Source organism: Scyliorhinus torazame, chromosome 15 (genome assembly GCF_047496885.1).
Source record: "Scyliorhinus torazame isolate Kashiwa2021f chromosome 15, sScyTor2.1, whole genome shotgun sequence".
Classification (NCBI taxonomy): Eukaryota; Metazoa; Chordata; class Chondrichthyes; order Carcharhiniformes; family Scyliorhinidae; genus Scyliorhinus; species Scyliorhinus torazame.
The window spans coordinates 191,233,479-191,252,948 of NC_092721.1; the positions used below are offsets into that span (position 1 = coordinate 191,233,479).

Consider the following 19,470-nt stretch of genomic DNA (forward strand, 5'->3'; position numbering starts at 1 on the left):
ATACTGAAGTGATTATATCAGCCAGTAATCTGGAGGCCTGGGCTAACGATCCAGAGAACGTGGATTTAAATCTTACCGTGGCTACTTGTGAATTGTGACTTTTGGTTGACGAGAGGGGGTGGGGGGGGGGGGGGGTGTTCGCAAAGTGATATTGTCACTGGACTAGTAATCCAGAGAACAAGAGTAAACGCCCAGGGCACGCCGGATTTGTATCCCAGCATGGCATGGCAGATGGTAACATTTAAATTCAACAAAAATCTGGAATTAAAAATCTGATGACCAGGTATTGTCATTTGTCTTTAAAAAAAAAAACGTCTAGTTCATTAATGTCCTTCAGGGAAGGAAATCTGCCGTCCTCACCCAGTCTGGCCTACCTGTGCCCTAAAGCTTCCGGGTGGTTGTACGTAAATCCCAACTGGATTATTAAACTTTTTCAGGCAGCTAAATCTGCTTCCTTACCTGGTGTGGCCTCTCTGTGACTCCAGTCCCATGCCAACTCGATGGTGGAACGTTAGGCCGACCAGTATTCCCTCAGCCTAACTAGGAACCCTCAAATCGTCCCGTTTCTTTAATGGGAGGGGTTAGATTTGGCATGGTGACTGAAGCTGAACGGCTTCCGAGGTTTTCGTGAATTAGGCCAGCCGCTGCCTTTTGTATTGATAATATTCACCATCCTGGCCTCTAATTGGACATTGGCAATTTGAGGTTTGGTTGAGGAAGGTGGGGACAGCTTGTCGATATATCTCGTGAAGGGCGCACGCGCGGTACTAGGGTGAATGTAGACAGACTCTTAAGTCTTGGGAAGCGGCACAAATAATTGTGAAACGTGGCCCTGGAACATACGACAAATATTTTTGCCTCCCCCTCACCGTAGGGGTGCTCCATTGTAGCAGCTGGCCTTGCTGAGTGGCTTATAGCTGTGCAGCCTGCCACTACACATGCCAGTGCCTTTACCCACTCGGCCTTTGGTTCTGGGTTAGGTTTTGGGCACTGATCCTGTTGAGCTCAGACTGGCAGCGGGTAGAACTTACCTTGGACGAGGAGCGTTGGTTTTCGAGGTAAAAGAATGGCGGAGAGCTGGGCGCCAGTTTGGATCAGTAAAAACTGCATTTGTCTAATCGCTTATTACGAGTCGTAAGTTACTTTGAAAGCAGGGATATTAATGGAGCTTTTATTTTTGTTTGCCACATTTTCCATTTAGATGAAAGAAACTGTCATCCCTGGCCCATCTGTGTCGCCTCAACAAGTGAGTATCTGTTTGCTGGTGTGGTACTTTTAAGATGCTGTAGAGACTATAAAATGATGGTGCCTTGGGTTAACTCTTGATCCAACACTGCATGTTTCTGAACCGCTGCACGTGAGAATGTGACTGATCTGGTTTTACCAGCTCTGGCTGGGTGTCCTCCTGGTATCGCTATCTGACCTTGTGCCTGGAACTACCCACCCTTACACTGCCGCCGTTGGTCCATTCTCTTCACGCTGCCTTCCCCACAGCCAAGGCAACCCAGGTTTTCCCCCTCGCCTCCAAGCGTTTCATAATAAATGACGAAAGAACATTTTTGAAAAGTTGGTCAAACACGCCAGCGATTGTTTTCCCGGGTTGCTTGCCGCAGTAACCTCAAGGTTAATCCTCCAGTCTCGATGACGTCAGGACCCTGAAGGGCTGCCGACCCACGTCACTGGGAGGACTGAATTATGGAGTTTACCCTTGTTTATGTGCCAGTGGGCGGTGAATATCAGCAGCAGCTGTGTACTAATCCATATTTTTAAAGACATTCTGAAACTTTGAAGATAGAGGCCTATCAGCTGTACAACAGTCAGGATTTGTACAGATTTTAAGGTGATGGTGTCACACAGCTGGAGCACTTATTGTCCACCCTCGCCACAATGTTCATAGAATTCATAGAATTTACAGTGCAGAAGGGGGCCATTCGACCCATTAAGTCTGCACCAGCCTTGGAAAGAGCACCCTACTTAAGCCCACACTCTACCCTATCCCCGTAACCCAGTACCCCCATCTCACCTTTTTGGACACTAGCATGGCTAATCGACCTGACCTACACATCTTTAGACTGTGGGAGGAAACCGGAGCATCCGGAGGAAACCCACACAGACGCTGGGACAACGTGCAAGCTCACCTGACAGACAGTGACTCAAGCCGGGAATCGAACCTTGGACCCTGGAGCTGTGGAGCAACAGTGCTAACCACTGTGCCACCATGCCGCTTGAAGCTTTCTATCATCCACCCAATGTCGGGTGAAGACTCCTGTACTAGACCAAAGTGATTCTGCCCTTTCTTGTCTGATGTTACTCATAGATATTCATGTGGCCTCTCGGGTTCAACTGGTAGATTAATAGGTTTAATGTTGTTGGCGTAGATGTAGGCAAGGTAATGGAGAAAACTCTGGGAATACACTGCAGCTCAGTCAGCAACAGCAATGATGGAAGCTCCCTCCCCCAAGACATTGTGACCTAGTGGCCAGTTCATCGTACAGAAGGTCCCCAAAGACTGCCAGTCATTACCTACAAAGCAAAATAGATCATTAGTGTGTTGGATCAAGAGCTGTTGTCAGGGCACCCTTGGTCAAACTGCAATATTACTTTCTCCAATTGAGTGTGTCTTTCACAATTTTCTCATTTTTCATTTTAAATGTTCTTAAGCTTACTTTTGTTTTAATCACAATCTCACTGTATTGTGAGCTTCATCAACCCAATTATTATACCATTATAAATTATTATACCATATTAAAATATTATACCAAAATTATCTTTTCTTCTGCTGTTCTATGATTTAATCTGCTTAAATTTCAAGTTATGTTTTGGAGGGTTGAAAATTAAATGAAATGAAAATTGCTTATTGTCACAAGTGGGCTTCAATGAAGTTACTGTGAAACGCCCCTAGTCGCCACATTCCGGCGCCTGTTCGGGGAGGCTGGTTCGGGAATTGACCGTGCTGCTGGCCTGTTTTCAAAGCCAGCGATTTAGCCTGGTTAATAGTATATTTATATTTTTTAAGGTAGATCGGTGAAGGACATTGTCTAATTAAGTACTTAGAGCATTTATAAAGTGAGACCACCGGGGCACTGGGTTAGTAGGTGGGAGGCAGCCATGTACTTCTGCAGTCTGTCAACTGATGAACTGTCAAAAAAACAATTTGCATCTAGTTTCATACTTGGCAAATTTTTAATGGAACTAGAAGGTTTTATGGTGGCCAGTTGATGCACTGTGCCAGTTTAGCCCTACGTGGCAAGAGGGTAGCCAGGGAAAGGGTTGGCCCACTGAAGGATAGGCAAGGGAATCTATGTGTGGAGCCAGAGGAAATGGGCGAGGTACTAAATGAATACTTTGCATCAGTATTCACCAAAGAGAAGGAATTGGTAGATGTTGAGTCTGGAGAAGGGGGTGTAGATAGCCTGGGTCACATTGTGATCCAAAAAGACGAGGTGTTGGGTGTCTTAAAAAATATTAAGGTAGATAAGTCCCCAGGGCCTGATGGGATCTACCCCAGAATACTGAAGGAGGCTGGAGAGGAAATTGCTGAGGCCTTGACAGAAATCTTTGGATCCTCGCTGTCTTCAGGGGATGTCCCGGAGGACTGGAGAATAGCCAATGTTGTTCCTCTGTTTAAGAAGGGTAGCAAGAATAATCCCGGGAACTACAGGCCGGTGAGCCTTACTTCAGTGGTAGGGAAATTACTGGAGAGAATTCTTCGAGACAGGATCTACTCCCATTTGGAAGCAAATGGACGTATTAGTGAGAGGCAGCACGGTTTTGTGAAGGGGAGGTCGTGTCTCACTAACTTGATAGAGTTTTTCGAGGAGGTCACTAAGATGATTGATGCAGGTAGGGCAGTAGATGTTGTCTATATGGACTTCAGTAAGGCCTTTGACAAGGTCCCTCATGGTAGACTAGTACAAAAGGTGAAGTCACACGGGATCAGGGGTGAGCTGGCAAGGTGGATACAGAACTGGCTAGGCCATAGAAGGCAGAGAGTAGCAATGGAGGGATGCTTTTCTAATTGGAGGGCTGTGACCAGTGGTGTTCCACAGGGATCAGTGCTGGGGCCTTTGCTCTTTGTAGTATATATAAATGATTTGGAGGAAAATGTAACTGGTCTGATTAGTAAGTTTGCAGACGACACAAAGGTTGGTGGAATTGCGGATAGCGATGAGGACTGTCGGAGGATACAGCAGGATTTAGATTGTCTGGAGACTTGGGCGGAGAGATGGCAGATGGAGTTTAATCCGGACAAATGAGAGGGAATGCATTTTGGAAGGTCTAATGCAGGTAGGGAATATACAGTGAATGGTAGAACCCTCAAGAGTATTGAAAGTCAAAGAGATCTAGGAGTACAGGTCCACAGGTCATTGAAAGGGGCAACACAGGTGGAGAAGGTAGTGAAGAAGGCATACGGCATGCTTGCCTTCATTGGCCGGGGCATTGAGTATAAGAATTGGCAAGTCATGTTGCAGCTGTATAGAACCTTAGTTAGGCCACACTAGGAGTATAGTGTTCAATTCTGGTTGCCACACTACCAGAAGGATGTGGAGGCTTTAGAGAGGGTGCAGAAGAGATTTACCAGAATGTTGCCTGGTATGGAGGGCATTAGCTATGAGGAGCGATTGAATAAACTCGGTTTGTTCTCACTGGAACGAAGGAGGTTGAGGGGAGACCTGATAGAGGTATATAAAATTATGAGGGGCATAGACAGAGTGGATAGTCAGAGGCTTTTCCCCAGGGTAGAGGGGTCAATTACTAGGGGGCATAGGTTTAAGGTGAGAGGGGCAAAGTTTAGAGTAGATGTACGAGGCAAGTTTTTTACGCAGAGGGTAGTGGGTGCCTGGAACTCTCTACCGGAGGAGGTAGTGGAAGCAGGGACGATAGGGACATTTAAGGGGCATCTTGACAAATACATGAATAGGATGGGAATAGAAGGATACGGACCCAGGAAGTGTAGAAGATTGTAGTTTAGTCGGGCAGCATGGTCGGCACGGGCCTGGAGGGCCAAAGGGCCTGTTCCTGTGCTGTACATTTCTTTGTTCTTTGTGGTTAATTGATAAACTATCCTTGGGTGAAGATTTGGCCTTCCTATTGTTCCCATCATTGAATTTGGATTGCACTGAAGATTTAGCAGTGTCATTGCATGAATCTGTGATTTTAATTTGGGGTTTATTTGTTGCTTTTTTAAGAGGAAATTGTATTTTTATATGCTGCAGCAATTAAATTACACAGTAGAGATTAAGCCGAGTGTGATGAATTAACGTTTACAGATAATTCTCCTTATTTTCAACAGCACTATTTTGCATATAAACGTACAGATAATGTAAGACCACAGACTATGCCGTTAACTGCTGAACCCCCTACGTCGTCAATGGAGATGGTACATGTGAATATCAGACTGCAACTAGCCTCGTAAATCAATCCTCTCAACTATCCAACCACTTTTTCAAAATACGCTAACTTGCAATCTAACACTTGGGCACGCTAGCTAGCAACGTCATACCAAAGAGTTTAATAAAAAAATCTTTTTAGGTATAATTGCTCTTTCAAAAAGGCACAATCTCACAAAAGATTGCTTGGCAAATGTTTTTTTTTGTGTACTCTTAGTCATAGAACATACAGTGCAGAAGGAAGCCACTCGGCCCATCGAGGCTGCACCAACCTACTTAACCCCTCACTTCCACCCTATCCCCGTCACCCAATAGCCCCTCCTCACCTTTTTGGTCACTAATGGCAATTTATCATGGCCAATCCACCTAACCTGCATGTCTTTGGACTGTGGGAGGAAACCGGAGCACCCGGAGGAAACCCACGCAGACATGGGGAGAACGTGCAGACTCCTCACAGACACTGACCCAGCGGGGAATCGAAAATGGGACCCTGGCGCTGTGAAGCCACAGTGCTAGCCACTTGTGCTACCGTGCTGCCCATTCAGTTGAATATCTTACGCAGAGATGACTTGCTCTATCCTGCTTCTGCAATTTTCCCATTGCATTTCTGATTCTGAGGTGGTATGTGTTTGCCGTGCAGTAAGGTCGAATGATTCGGCAATAACTGTTCCTGAAGATCCAACAATCAGAGTCCCACAATATGGAGTCACAATCACTACTGAATCTGGTGTGGTGCCTCTTGTCTCAGCTGTGTTACTCGAAGCATGTTTGACCATGCATGGCATCTCCAGCACCAGTCCTATAAAATATATTTTTCTTAGTTTTTGAATTTCCTTGCCATTTCATTCCTATTGATGGCATACATTTGGCCCAATAAGTGAAGATGAATGACTTGAGGATTTACAGACCCCCCCCCCCCCCCCCAATCTTTCTAAGCTTCTCCCATCTCCTCGCCACAGTCACACACACACTCTCCCTCTCTCTCTCTCTCTCTCTCTCTTGGTCTCTCTCCCTCGCTTTCTCGCTTTGTCTCTTTCTCTCTCTGTTTGTCTCTTTGCCTCTCTCTCTTTCTCTCTTTGTCTCTCTCTCTCTTTGTCTCTCTCTCTCTTTGTCTCTCTCTCTCTCTCTCTCTCTCTTTGTCTCTCTTTCTCTCTTTGTCTCTCTCTCTCTCTCTCTCTCTCTCTGTCTCTCTATGTCTCTCTCTGTCTCTCTCTCTATGTCTCTCTCTCTCTATGTCTCTCTCTCTCTATGTCTCTCTCCCTTTGTCTCTCTCTCTATGTCTCTCTCTCTCTTCGTCTCTCTCTCTCTTTGTCTCTCTGTCTCTCTCTCTCTTTGTCTCTCTCTCTCTCTTTGTCTCTCTCTCTCTCTTTGTCTCTCTCTCTCTCTTTGTCTCTCTCTCTCTCTCTCTCTCTCTATGTCTCTCTCTCTCTCTGTCTCTCTCCCTTTGTCTCTCTCTCTCTCTCTATGTCTCTCTCTCTGTCTCTCTCTCTATGTCTCTCTCCCTTTCTCTCTCTCTCTCTCTCTCTATGTCTCTCTCTTTGTCTCTCTCTCTCTTTGTCTCTCTCTCTCTTTGTCTCTCTCTCTCTCTCTCTCTCTCTCTCTCTCTCTTTATCTCTCTTTCTCTCTTTCTCTCTCTCTCTCTCTCTCTGTCTCTCTCTCTATGTCTCTCTCTCTCTCTATGTCTCTCTCTCTCTCTGTCTCTCTCCCTTTGTCTCTCTCTCTCTCTCTCTCTCTCTCTCTATGTCTCTCTCTCTCTTTGTCTCTCTCTCTCTTTGCACACCTCCCCCTCACTCCAATACTTGCTGAGTCGTGTTTCTGAAATGGTTTAGGGGTGGGCAAGGGTACGGAACAGCCAAATGGTCTGATTCCATGGTGGCACTGGCTCGAGGGACTGAATGGTCTCCCCCTACTGTTGCTACGTTTTCGAACACTGCAATGTGCTAAGGCCAGATTGCGAGTGGACAAAGGGTGCTTGAAACATCCACTGACCTTGGGCAAGACTTCAATTCAAACAGAAATGAATAGAATGTGTTTGCCATAACTCCAGTTTAAAATGATGGAACCTATTGCAATAAAAATGAAACTTGAGTCAATCAGTCACTATTTTAGTTATTTTGAAATCTGAGTTATTAATATATTTGTTTGTGCAACCTTTCATTTAGGATATGGAAATGCTACCTCCTCCTGTCATACCCGAGGTGGGTACACAAGTAAGTGTGGGAATTAAGGCACTTTTTGTTCTTCGGTCATTTTTTGTACCTTCACCGTTCTCTAAGAAAAGAATATGCAAAGCAGTGGAAGGATTGATAGGCTGATTCACAGATTGGCATTGAGCCAAATGGTCACGTTTTGTGGTGTAACTACCGTGGTGCAAACGCCTCTTCCAAAGCAGCTACCAGCAGACCGGGCCGATGGTTTACAGGCTCCCCTGCGTGATGTTGTGAGTTGGGGGAAATGGTATTGAGACCCACATCCACCAGACACGAGTATTGGGCAGGATGCCAACCCTGAGCTTCGCTTGATGAGAGTGTGTAGGGTGGGAGTTCTTCAGACTCTTACCTTCTGAGCTCGAGGTGGGAAAGGCCCTCCTTTTTAGGTTTAGGCGATCAGAAGTGATGGTGCTTCCCGGAACTGCGATCGGGGACTTCTAACAGTGAGCTGTGCTTGGTTAAACCAGGCTCTGCCCTTTGCCAGGTCTGCCCCAAAGGCTTGGTACATCCATATTCTGTTGTCCTTCCCAGCTGCTCGCTTTTGTCTGCCGAGCCCAATGCAGGATCCTCTCCCGACCCTGATCGTAGAATCGTAAGAATTTACAGTGCAGAAGGAGGCCATTTGACCCATCGAGTCTACCACCTTCCCTGGTAGTGCATTCCAGACCGTCACCACCATCTGGGTAAACACATTTTTCCTCAAATACCCCCCCCAAACCTCTTGCCCCTCACCTTGAACCTGTGTCCTCTCGTGACTGACCCTTCAACTAAGGGGAACAGCTGCTTCTTACCCACTCTGTATATGCCCCTCATAACCTTGTACCCCTCGATCAGATCGCCCCTCAATCTCTCTGCACCAGCGAAAACAACCCAAGCCGATCGAACTTCTCTTCATAACTTAAATATTCCACCCCAGGCAACATCGTAGTGATCTGCACCGAGGTCCCAGGTTCGATCCCGGCTCTGGGTCACTGTCCGTGTGGAGTTTGCACATTCTCCTCGTGTTTGCGTGGGTTTTGCCCCCACAACCCAAAAGATGTGCAGGCTCGGTGGATTGGCCACGCTAAATTGCCCCTTAATTGGTACTCTAAATTTATTTTTAAAATAAAAATAAATAAATGACGAATAATAGGGGACCCAGCACAGATCCCGATGGTATGCCACTGTCACTGGTTTCCAGACACTAAAGCAGCTGTCTGTCATCACCATCTGTCTCCTACAGCTAAGCCAATTTTGAATCCACCTGATCAAATTACACTGTATCCCAGGTGCATTTGCCTTCTTTGAGTCACCCATGTGGGACCTTGTGAAGGGCTTTGCTGAGATCCATGTAAACTACATCAACTGCACTTCCTTCATCTACACACCTGGTCGCCGCCTCAAGAAATTCATTTAACCAACGTTTAACTGCCAATAGCTTGACTGACCATAATGCTGTTTGTGACTAGATTGGTGTCTGCAGATTGGCAGCTATGTGCGCTCTCAATGTGACAGATTACACTTCAACCGCCAATCGTTATTTATGGCGTGTGTTATGGGAGAGGTGTTTTCAGAACCCCAAAATGTATCATGAAGTTCAATCAACCTCCCCTTTAATAGATTGTTGCTTTTAAAGCGCACGGCCTGTTCCCCAGGTGTGGTATTACAATTATGGACATGTGGTTTCTAAAACAAAAGAATGTTTATTCCATGAATTCAAATTAACCTTTTAAATAAATATTGGATCTCTTAACACCCCTTACTTCAAAGATAACCCCAAAAATAATACACTACCTAATCCTGCACACTGTTCCTATACACATCCAAAATACTTCACCTTCACAAAAACAGTAACACCAGCTTACAGTTAATATATGTTTTCTGTTGGATGGGAAAGATATATCAGTCTGCAGTCCCAGCACGTTTTCATGCAGCACACAGCCAACACAGGCATTTCTCAAAAGGCTTTCTCAGGACTGGCTTTTTCCTTTCAAGCAGCTCTCAGCAAAACACACAGACACTCCCAGCTGCTCTCTCAAACTGGCTTTTCTCCTTTCAAGCATCTCGCAGCAAACCAGCCAGGCACCTTTTCAGCTGCTCTCAAAACTGAAACTAAAAACTTCAAAATGGCAGAGCTAAAGCCCAGCTCCACCCACACTCTGACATCACTGCATTTCTTAAAGGTACATTGCTTAAACATCCATTTCTTAAAGGCACTCTCACATGACACGTGCTCTGGGACATTCTGAAGATCCTAACTTGGTTATATAAATGCAAGTCCGGATATCCTGGTGGGAAGTGGAGAGGAAATGCTGATTGTTTTTCAACAGTGATGCAATACACAGGCTTTGAACTGTGGTGTAAATGTACCCTGTGCTGGGAGCTCTGCATTATTGTAATATATATCATTTACAGCTTGGAAACAGTCCCTTCAGCTCATTGTGTCCATGCCTGCCATTAAGCACCTATCTATTCTCACCCTATTTTCCAGCACTTGGCCCATAACCTTGAGTGCTGTGGCATTGCAAGTGCTCCTCTAAATGTAAATAATAACCTTTTATTGTCACAAGTGTGAAGTTAGTGTGAAAAGCCCCTAGTCGCCACATTCCAGCGCCTGTTTGGGTAAGCTGGTACGGGAATTGAACCTGCGTTGCTGGCCTTGTTCTGCATTACACACCAGCTGTCTATGTTGTTGTGGTGAATGTATTCACCATAATATAAGTTGTCTGTATAGTACTGTGGCCTATGGCCAGGGAATGGTAATATGATCTCCTTCCATGTATTGTACTGGAACCTTGGTGGGCTCCGCCTCTGGCTCCGGCCCCCGGGCGGTATATAGACCTTCCGCCTGGGGGAGGCACTCATTTGTTACAGCAGTCACAGGCAGGCAAGTTCTTGGATAATAAAGCCTCTGTTCACTCGCTCTCATCGTCTTGTAGTGAATTGGTGGTACATCAGTTGTGAAGGTTCCTGCCTCTACCACCCTTTCGGGCAGTGATGTTCCAGATTCCAACTACCCTCTGGATGAAAAGGTTCTTCCCTTCCATCCCCTCTAACCGTCCTGCTCCTTACCTTAAATCTAGGCCCTCTGGTTACTGATCCTCCCGCAAAGGGGGAAAATTCCTCCATATCCACCCTATCTATGCCCCTCATAATTTTATACACATCAATCAGGTCGTCGTTTCCCCCCCCCCCCCCCCCCCCCCCCCCCGTCAGCTTTTTCTGCTTCAGGGCAAACAACCCCAGCCTAACCAGCCTCTTGTCATAGCTGAAATGCTCCAGCCCAGGCAACATCCTGGTGACTCTCTGCTGCAGCTCTTTAGTGCGATCACATCCATCTCATAGTAAGCAAATTTTTCTCCCCAAATATCCTAATGCTGAGCATCTGAAATAAGACCAGAAAATGTACAAGCCTGTCGATCAGCATCCAAAATGGAGCAGTTTACATTTTGTGGTATAAACGTTGGAAGTGTTGCATCTAAACTTTTAGGTATTCCCTTTCAAGTGCTGATTGCGAAGTAAAATGCACACCAACATTCTTACTAAAATTTTAACTTTATTGACAATCATATTTCCCAATTTGTTGGCAAAATTAGTCATTTGGCTGTAATTTGCTAAATTGTCTCTCTCTCTCGCTCCCTTTATCACTATGGATATGTGTTTGCGTATTTTGCTCTCCTATTCACTCTTGCATGCAACATATGAATTAAGAGTGGGAGTAGGGCACTCAAGCCTATTCCGCCATTCAACAAGATTATGGCTGATCTCATTTTAATCTCAACTCATTCCTGCTAACCCCGGATGATCTTCAACCCCTTTCTTATCGAGATTCCAGCTATTTCTGCCTTCAAAGATATTCAAAAACTCTGCCTCAACGTCCTTTTGAGGAAGAGAATTTCAAAGTCTCTCAACCCTCGGAGAATAAATATCTTCCTCTCTGTCTTAAATGGGCAATACCAGCAGCTGGAGGTACTGAGGAGCAACCAAATGGCGGAAAGCGTCATAGATAGAGCTCATAGAGAGGTGGTTACACCCAAGGTACAAGAAGATAGATGGGTGACTACTAGACGGGGCAACAGTCAGTGCAGGTGACTCCGTGGCTATGCCCCTCTCTAATATGTATGCCATTTTGGATACTGATGGCCCATCAGGTGGCAGCAGCATCAGTAACCAGAGCGGTGGCACCATGGCCGGCCCTCTGGTACAGAGGAGGGGCAAAGCATGACCGAGCCATACTAATTGGGGATTTGATAGTCAGGGGCGCAAATAGGCATTTCTGTGGTCATGAAAGCGACTTCAGGTGTGTTGCCTCCCTGGTGCCAGGGTCATGGATGTCTCTGAGTGGATACAGGGCATCCTGAAATGGGAGGGCAAACAGGCAGGTGTCATTGTCCACGTTGGTACAAATGACATAAGCGGGAAGAGAAATAATGCAAAGACATTACAGAATCAGGACCTCTAGGGTAGTAATTTCACGATTAATCCCCATGCCACGTGCTAGTGAGGCTTGGAACAGAGATGTACTACAGTTGAATACATGGCTAAAGAGCTGGTGTAGGTGGGAGGGCTTCAGATATGTGGATCGCTGGGATGTCTTCCATGGAAGGTGGGACCTGTACAAGAAGGACGGGTTGCACCTAAACTGGAGGGGCACCGATATCCTGGCCGGGAGGTTTGCTAATGTGGTTTGGGAGGGTTTAAACTAGTATGGCAGGGCATCAGGCCAGCAAGTGTAGAGACTGGGGAACAGCTCGAGACTAAGGCAAATATAGCTAAGAGGGAGAGCAGGCAGGGGGAGGTCGCTGATCTCAGGAGGTCTGGAGTGCATTTGCTTCAACGCAAAAAGTATAACAGGTAACACAGACGAACTTGGAGCCTAGATTAATGTGGGGAATTATGATATTGTTGCTATTATGGAGACATGGTTAAAGGAGAGACAGAATCGGCAGCTTATTTAGCCTGGTTTAGCACAGGGCTAACGAGCTGGCTTTTAAAGCAGACCAAGGCAGGCCAGCAGCACGGTTCAATTCCCGTACCAGCCTCTCCCAACAGGCGTCGGAATGTGGCGACTAGGGGCTTTTCACAGTAACTTCATTTTGAAGCCTACTTGTGACAATAAGCGATTTTCATTTCATTTCATTAACGTTCTGGGATATCTATGTTTTAGACAACTGGCAGCTTAACGTTCCGGGATATCTATGTTTTAGACAAGACAGAGGAGGTAGAAGAAAGGGTGTGGGAGTTGCATCACTGGTGAGGGAACATATCACAGCTGTGATGAGGGATCCTGGAGGGATTTTGGAGTGATCCTGCACTGCAGCATCATGGGTTGAGCTCACGAATAGGAAGGGTGCAATCTCAATGTTGGGATTGTGTTATAGACCTCCCACCAGGCAGGATACAGAGGGACAGATATGTAGTCCGTTTCTGGAAAGATGCGAAAATAGCAGGGTTATTGTGGTGGTGATTTAATTTCTCTCATATTGACTGGGGCTCCCCTAGTGCCATAGGTTTGAATGGAGAGCAATTTGTTAGGTATGTCCAGGAGGGTTTTTTGAAACCGTATGTTGATAATTAGGCCAGTGAGGGAGCCTTACTGGACCTGGTTTTGGGGAATGAGCCCGGCCAGGTGACCAAAGTTTTAGTAGGGGAACATTTTGGGAATAGTGATCATAATTCCATAAGTTTTCAAATACTCTTGAATAAGGACAAGAGTTGTCCTCGGGTGAGGGTGCTAAATTGGGGAAAAGCCAACTACAACCGAACTCGGCAAGAGCTGGAGAACCTGGATTGGGAGTGGCTGTTTGAGGGTGTGGTAATACCAGGTATTGCGGTACCTGAGAGGTGGATGACCATTGATTAGACCCAGGAGTCTACCATTGGCTGATGTACATAGCTCCGCCCTGAGAGGCGGAGTATAAGAACCAATGCCTTCCCAGCAGCCTTCACTTTCTGTATCGAAGCTGCTGGGGAAGAGTTCTAGCAGATTAAAGCCTATTAGTTATGACTCACCTTGTCTCGAGAGTAATTGATTGCGCATCAATTTAATCTGCTATAACTTCAGTTGAAAGGAATGATCTCCGTATCAAACCGGAGTGCCTTCAGCTCAGCCCCCATGCGGACAACTCTGCTGCTATTTTCAAACATTGGCTGGCATGCTTTAAGGGCTACCTCGACACGGCCGCCGCCACCCCCACGGAAGGACAAAAGATGCATCTCCTATGCTCATGGGTCAGCCCTGGGATCTACCCTCTTATCGAGGAGGCGGCGAATTATGCTGCCGCGATCGAGCTGCTAGAAGGACATTATATCCGCGCTGTGAACTAGGTCTACACTTGTCACCTGCTGGCGACTAGGAGGCAAAGCCCCGAGGAAATGTTGGAAGACTTCTACTGGGCGCTGCTGGTGCTGGGCCGAAACTGTGGCTGCCCGCCAGTTTCGGGGATCGAGCACACGGAACTTTTGATCAGGGATGCTTTCGTGGCAGGTATGACCTCTCCCGATATCCGCCGAAGGCTCCGAGAAATGGACACTCTGGGACTTGCAGAGGCACGGGCCCTGGCGGGGTCCATGGACGTTGCATATAAAAATGCGCTGTCCTTTGCTCCCGATCGCGCAGCGGCCCCCTGGGCTGCGTGGCACCCCGTAGCGGCAGCCCCTCAGACCTTTCCCCTGACCTCGCAAGCGTGCGCGGCGAGACGGCCCGCTAACGCCGCCGGACACCGCTGTTCTGTGGGCTGGCGAATCATCCCCGCCCGCGCTGCCCGGCCCGCACCGCCACCTGCAAAGGGTGCGGCAAAAAGGCCACTATGTGGGGGTCTGCCATGCCCGCGCCATGGCCGCGGTCTCCAGCGACTATCTGCAACCCCCCTTTCAGGCCCCGACCGCCCAGCGCTCACCGCCACCCCCCTCTCCTAAGGCCATGTGCGACCCGCGGGCGTGGCCATTTTGCCCCCCGGACACCACGCTGGACGGGTGGGCGCCACCATTTTGTCCCTCGCCGCCGCCATCTTCTTCATACCCGGACACCATGTACGACCCATGGGTTACGCCATCTTGGATGGGGCCCCAGGCCCCCAGCACAGTCGACTACATGCTGCCCGACCCGAACTCTCCATTACTGCAACTGGCCTCGGTGACTCTGGACCAGAGTCGGCCCCGGATGCTGGCAAAAGCTACAACGACAATCTCCATCAACGGCCACGTGACGTCGTGCCTGATCGACTCTGGGAGCACGGAATGCTTTGTTCATCCTGACACGGTAAGGCGCTGTTCTCTTGTCACCCATCCCGTAAATCAAAGGATCTCCCTGGCCTCCGGGTCACACGCGGTGGAGATAAAGGGGTTCTGCCTAGCGAACATCACTACCCAAGGCAGGGAATTCCGCAATTTCCGCCTGCTTACGTTCTGCCGCACCTCTGCGCAGCCACCCTTCTTCGGCTGGATTTCCAGTGCCATCTGCAAAGCCTGACTCTTAAATTTGGCGGCCCTACAACCCCCCTTTACTGTCTGCGGCCTCGCGACACTTGAGGTCGACCCACCTTCCCTGTTTGCGAACCTCACCCCGGATTGCAAACGCGTCACCACCAGGAGCAGACGGTACAGTGCCCAGGACCGGACCTTTATCAGGTCGGAGGTCCATAGGCTGCTGAGGGAAGGGGTCATCGAAGCGAGCACCAGTCCCTGGAGAGCTCAAGTAGTGGTGGTAAAGACCGGAGAGAAACATAGGATGGTCATTGACTACAGCTAGACCATCAACAGGTTTACGCAGCTGGATGCGTAGCCTCTTCCCCGGTGTAGCTGACCTGGTGAACAGGATCGCGCAACACAAGGTTTTCTCCACGGTGGATCTCAAGTCTGCCTACCACCAGCTACCCCTCCGTAATGGTGACCGCCAGTACACTGCCTTCGAAGCAAACGGGCGGCTCTATCACTTTTTAAGGGTTTCCTTCGGTGTCACGAACGAGGTCTCGTCTTCCAACGAGAGATGGACTGAATGGTTGAGCGGTACGGCTTATGCGCAATGTTCCCGTATCTGGATAACGTCACCATCTGCGGCCATGACCAGCAGGACCACGACACCAACCTCCGCAAATTTCTCCGGACCGCGAAAATCCTTAATCTGACGTACAATAAGGATAAATGCGTGTTTAGCACCGACCGTCTAGCCATTCTAGGCTACGTAGTGCGAAGTGTAGTCATAGGCCCCGACCCTGAGCGCATGCACCCCCTCATGGAGTTCCCCCTCCTCACTGCCTCAAGGCCCTGAAGCGCTGCCTCGGGTTCTTCAGCTATTATGCACAGTGGGTCCCCAATTACGCAGACAAAGCCCAACCCCATATCCAGTCCACAACCTTCCCCCTGTCGACGGAGGCCCGCCAGGCCTTCAGCCGCATCAAAGCAGACATTGCAAAAGCCACGATGCGCGCCATCGACGAGTCCCTCCCCTTCCAGGTCGAGAGCAATGCATCCGACGTAGCTCTGGCGGCCACCCTCAACCAAGCGGGCAGGCCTGTGGCTTTCTTCTCCTGTACCCTCCATGCTTCCGAAATTCGTCACTCCTCGGTCGAAAAGGAGGCCCAGGCCATAGTAGAAGCTGTGCGACACTGGAGGCATTACCTGGCCAGCAGGAGATTCACTCTCCTCACGGACCAACAGTCGGTTGCCTCATGTTCAATAATGCGCAGCGGGGCAAGATTAAGAACGGCAAGATCTTGCAGTGGAGGATAGAACTCTCCACCTACAATTACGAGATCTTGTACCACCCGGGGAAGCTGAACGAGCCTCCTGATGCCCTGTCCCGCGGCACTTGTGCCACCGCACAAGTGGACCGCCTCCGATGCCTCCACGAGGACCTTTGCCACCCGGGGGCCACTCGTTTCTTTCATTTTATCAAGACCCGCAACCTGCCCTACTCCATCGAGGAGTTCAGGACCGTCACCAGGGACTGCCAAATCTGCGCAGAGTGCAAACCAGACTTCTACCGGCCAGAGAGGGTGCACCTGATAAAGGCTTCCCGTCCCTTTGAACGTCTCAGCATGGATTTCAAAGGCCCCCCTCCCCTCCACCGACCGCAACACGTACTTCCTTAATGTGATTGACGAGTACTCCCGGTTCCCATTCGCCATCCACTGCACAGACATGACCACAACCACCGTCATCAAGGCCCTCCAGGGTATCTTTACACTGTTCGGTTTCCCCGCGTACATACACCGTGATAGGGGGTCCTCCTTTGAGTGACGAACTGCGTCAATTCCTGCTAAGCAAGGGCATCGCCTTGAGCAGGACGAATTGTTACAACCCTCGGGGAAACGGGCAGATAGAGAGGGAGAACAGAACGGTCTGGAAGACCGTCCTGCTGGCCATACGGTCGAGGAATCTCCCAGTCTCCCGCTGGCAGGAAGTCCTCCCGGTGGCCCTCCACTCCATCCGGTCACTGCTCTGTACAACCACGAACCAGACACCTCATGAACGTCTCCTTGTTTTCCCCAGGAAGTCCTCCTCCGGGACCTCGCTCCCAACCTGGCTAGCGACACCCGGACCCATCCTGCTTCGGAAACATGTGAGGGCACACAAGTCGAACCCGTTGGTCGAGAGGGTCCACCTGCTGCACGCCAACCCCCAGTACGCCTACGTAGCGTTCCCTGATGGCTGCCACGACACGGTCTCCCTTCGGGACCTAGCGCCCGCCGGAGCCCCAAGTGCACCCGCACCATTGCCCCCACCCCCCCAAAGCACCTAATTGGAGGGTCAGTACTCCCGCCACCCCTGCCTAGGCCTGAACACACACCGATTCCCCCTACAGGCGCCTTCCCCCCCTTTCCACCTTTCGCCCCAACAGCGCCGCCTAGGGGTGACGAAGCTGCCTGGGAGGACAACATCACGTTCCCGGAGTCGCAACCGCCGGGACCCTCATCAGAATCACCGCCGAAGCCCAGACACTCCAAAAGGACAACCAGGCCACCCGATCGACTGATTGCTGCACCACTTTGTTATTATCCTCGACATCACGGTACCTCCATACCTGGTCAAACCATGCGAAAGGCGACTATTAACTCTGGCCATCACCCCGCCGGGCTCTTTTTTAACAGGGGGTGAATGTGGTAATACCAGGTATTGCAGTACCTGAGAGGTGCATGACCATTGTTTAGACCCAGGAGTCTACCATTGGCTGATGTACATAGCTCCGCCCTGAGAGGCGGAGTATAAGAACCAATGCCGTCCCAGCAGCCTTCACTTTCTGTATCGAAGCTGCTGGGGAAGAGTTCTAGCAGATTAAAGCCCATTAGTTATGACTCACCTTGTCTTGAGAGTAATTGATTGCGCATCAGAGGGTAAATCCACATTTGATATGTGGCAGTCTTTTAAAGACAGTTGATTAGAATGCTGAACAGGCATGTCTCTGAAAATTGAGGACCGAATAGGCAGGATTAGGGAGCCATGGATGACGGGGGAAATTGTGAGATTAGTCAAAAAGAAAAAGGAAGCATACATAATGTCTAGGCAACGACAAACTGACAAAGCTTTTGAAGAATATAAAGAAAGCAGGAACAAACTCAAGTGGCTAAAAGAGGCCATGAAATGTCATTGGCAAGCAGAGTCATGGAAACTCTCAAGGCCTTTTATACATCTATAAAGAGCAAGGGGGTAGCTAGGGAAAGAGTAGGCCCACCCGAAGACAAAGGAAGGAAGTTATGTGCGAGTCAGAGGAAGTGGGTGAGCTCCTTAATGAGTACTTTGCATCGGTATTCACCAACGAGATGGACGTGGACATGGATGTTGAGGTTAGGGATGGGTGTGTGAATACTCTAGGACATGGCAGCATAATGAAGGAGGAAATGTTGGATATCTTAAAATGCATTATGGTAGACAAGTCCCGGCCTTTGTGATATATCGCAGATTACTGTGGAAGGCAAGAGAGGAGATAGCTGGGGCCTTAAACCGAGATCTTTGCATCATCTTTGACCACAGGCGAGGTTCCAGAGGACTGGAGAATAGCCAATGTTGTCCCTTTGTTTAAGAAGGAAAGCAGGGATAATCCAGGTAATTATAGGCTGGTGAGCCTGATGTCAGGGGTGGGGAAGCTGTTGATTTATTCACATTATCAAGCGAATCGACATGTTCGTGGTAGGCAACATGGTTTTGTGCAGATAAGGTCATGTCTTACCAACTTGATTGAGTTTTCTGAGGAGGTGACGAAATTAATTGATGAAGGAAAGGCTGTGGATGTTGACTACCTGAATTTTAGTAAGGTGTTTGACAAGGTCCTGCATGGCAGACTGGTACAAAAGGTAAAGTCGTATGGGATTCAGGGTGTGCGAGCTGGATGGATAAAGAACTGGCTTGGCAACAGGAGACAGAGAGTAGGGAAGGGAGTTTTTCAGAAAGGAGATCTGTAACTAGTGGTGTCCCACAGGAATCAGTGCTCATACCATGTTTGAGGAAAATGTAGATGGTCTGATTAACAAGTTTGCAGATGACACTAAGATAAGTGGAGTTGCAGATAGTGGAGGGGACTGTCGGAGTATACAGTAGAATATAAATAGATTGGAGAGTTGGGCAGAGAAATGGCAGATAGAGTTCAATCTGGACAAATGCGAGGTGATGCATTTTAGATCAAATTCAGGTGTGAATTATATAGTAAATGTACTCTTAGGAGCATTGACCTACAGAGGGATCTGGGCGTTCAGGTCCATAGTTTCATGAAAGTGGCAATGCAGGTGGATAAGGTGGTCAAGAAGGCATACGGGATGATTGCCTTCATCAGCCGGGCCATTGAGTACAAGAGCTGGTCGGTCATGTTACAGTTGTATAAAACTTTAGTTAGGCCACATTGAAATATTGCGTGCAGTTCTAGTCACCACATTGTCAGAACGACGTGGATACTTCGG

At 48.5% G+C, this 19,470-nt stretch overlaps 1 protein-coding gene across 27 annotated transcripts in view; it reads left to right on the forward strand.

The window, feature by feature from the left end:
- Positions 1–19,470, forward strand: part of gyg2 (glycogenin 2) — a 166,967-nt gene that overhangs the window by 136,502 nt on the left and 10,995 nt on the right. For 12 of the 27 annotated variants that reach the window (XM_072477325.1, XM_072477340.1, XM_072477322.1 and 9 more), the window contains 3 exons: positions 1,202–1,246; positions 5,294–5,386; positions 7,553–7,600. In XM_072477325.1, coding sequence (XP_072333426.1) covers positions 1,202–1,246; positions 5,294–5,386; positions 7,553–7,600 — 186 coding nt within the window. Of the gene's footprint in view, positions 1–1,201; positions 1,247–5,293; positions 5,413–7,552; positions 7,601–19,470 lie in introns of those variants that run through there. The other 15 variants (XR_011935242.1, XM_072477329.1, XM_072477338.1 and 12 more) reach the window with 8 other exon arrangements.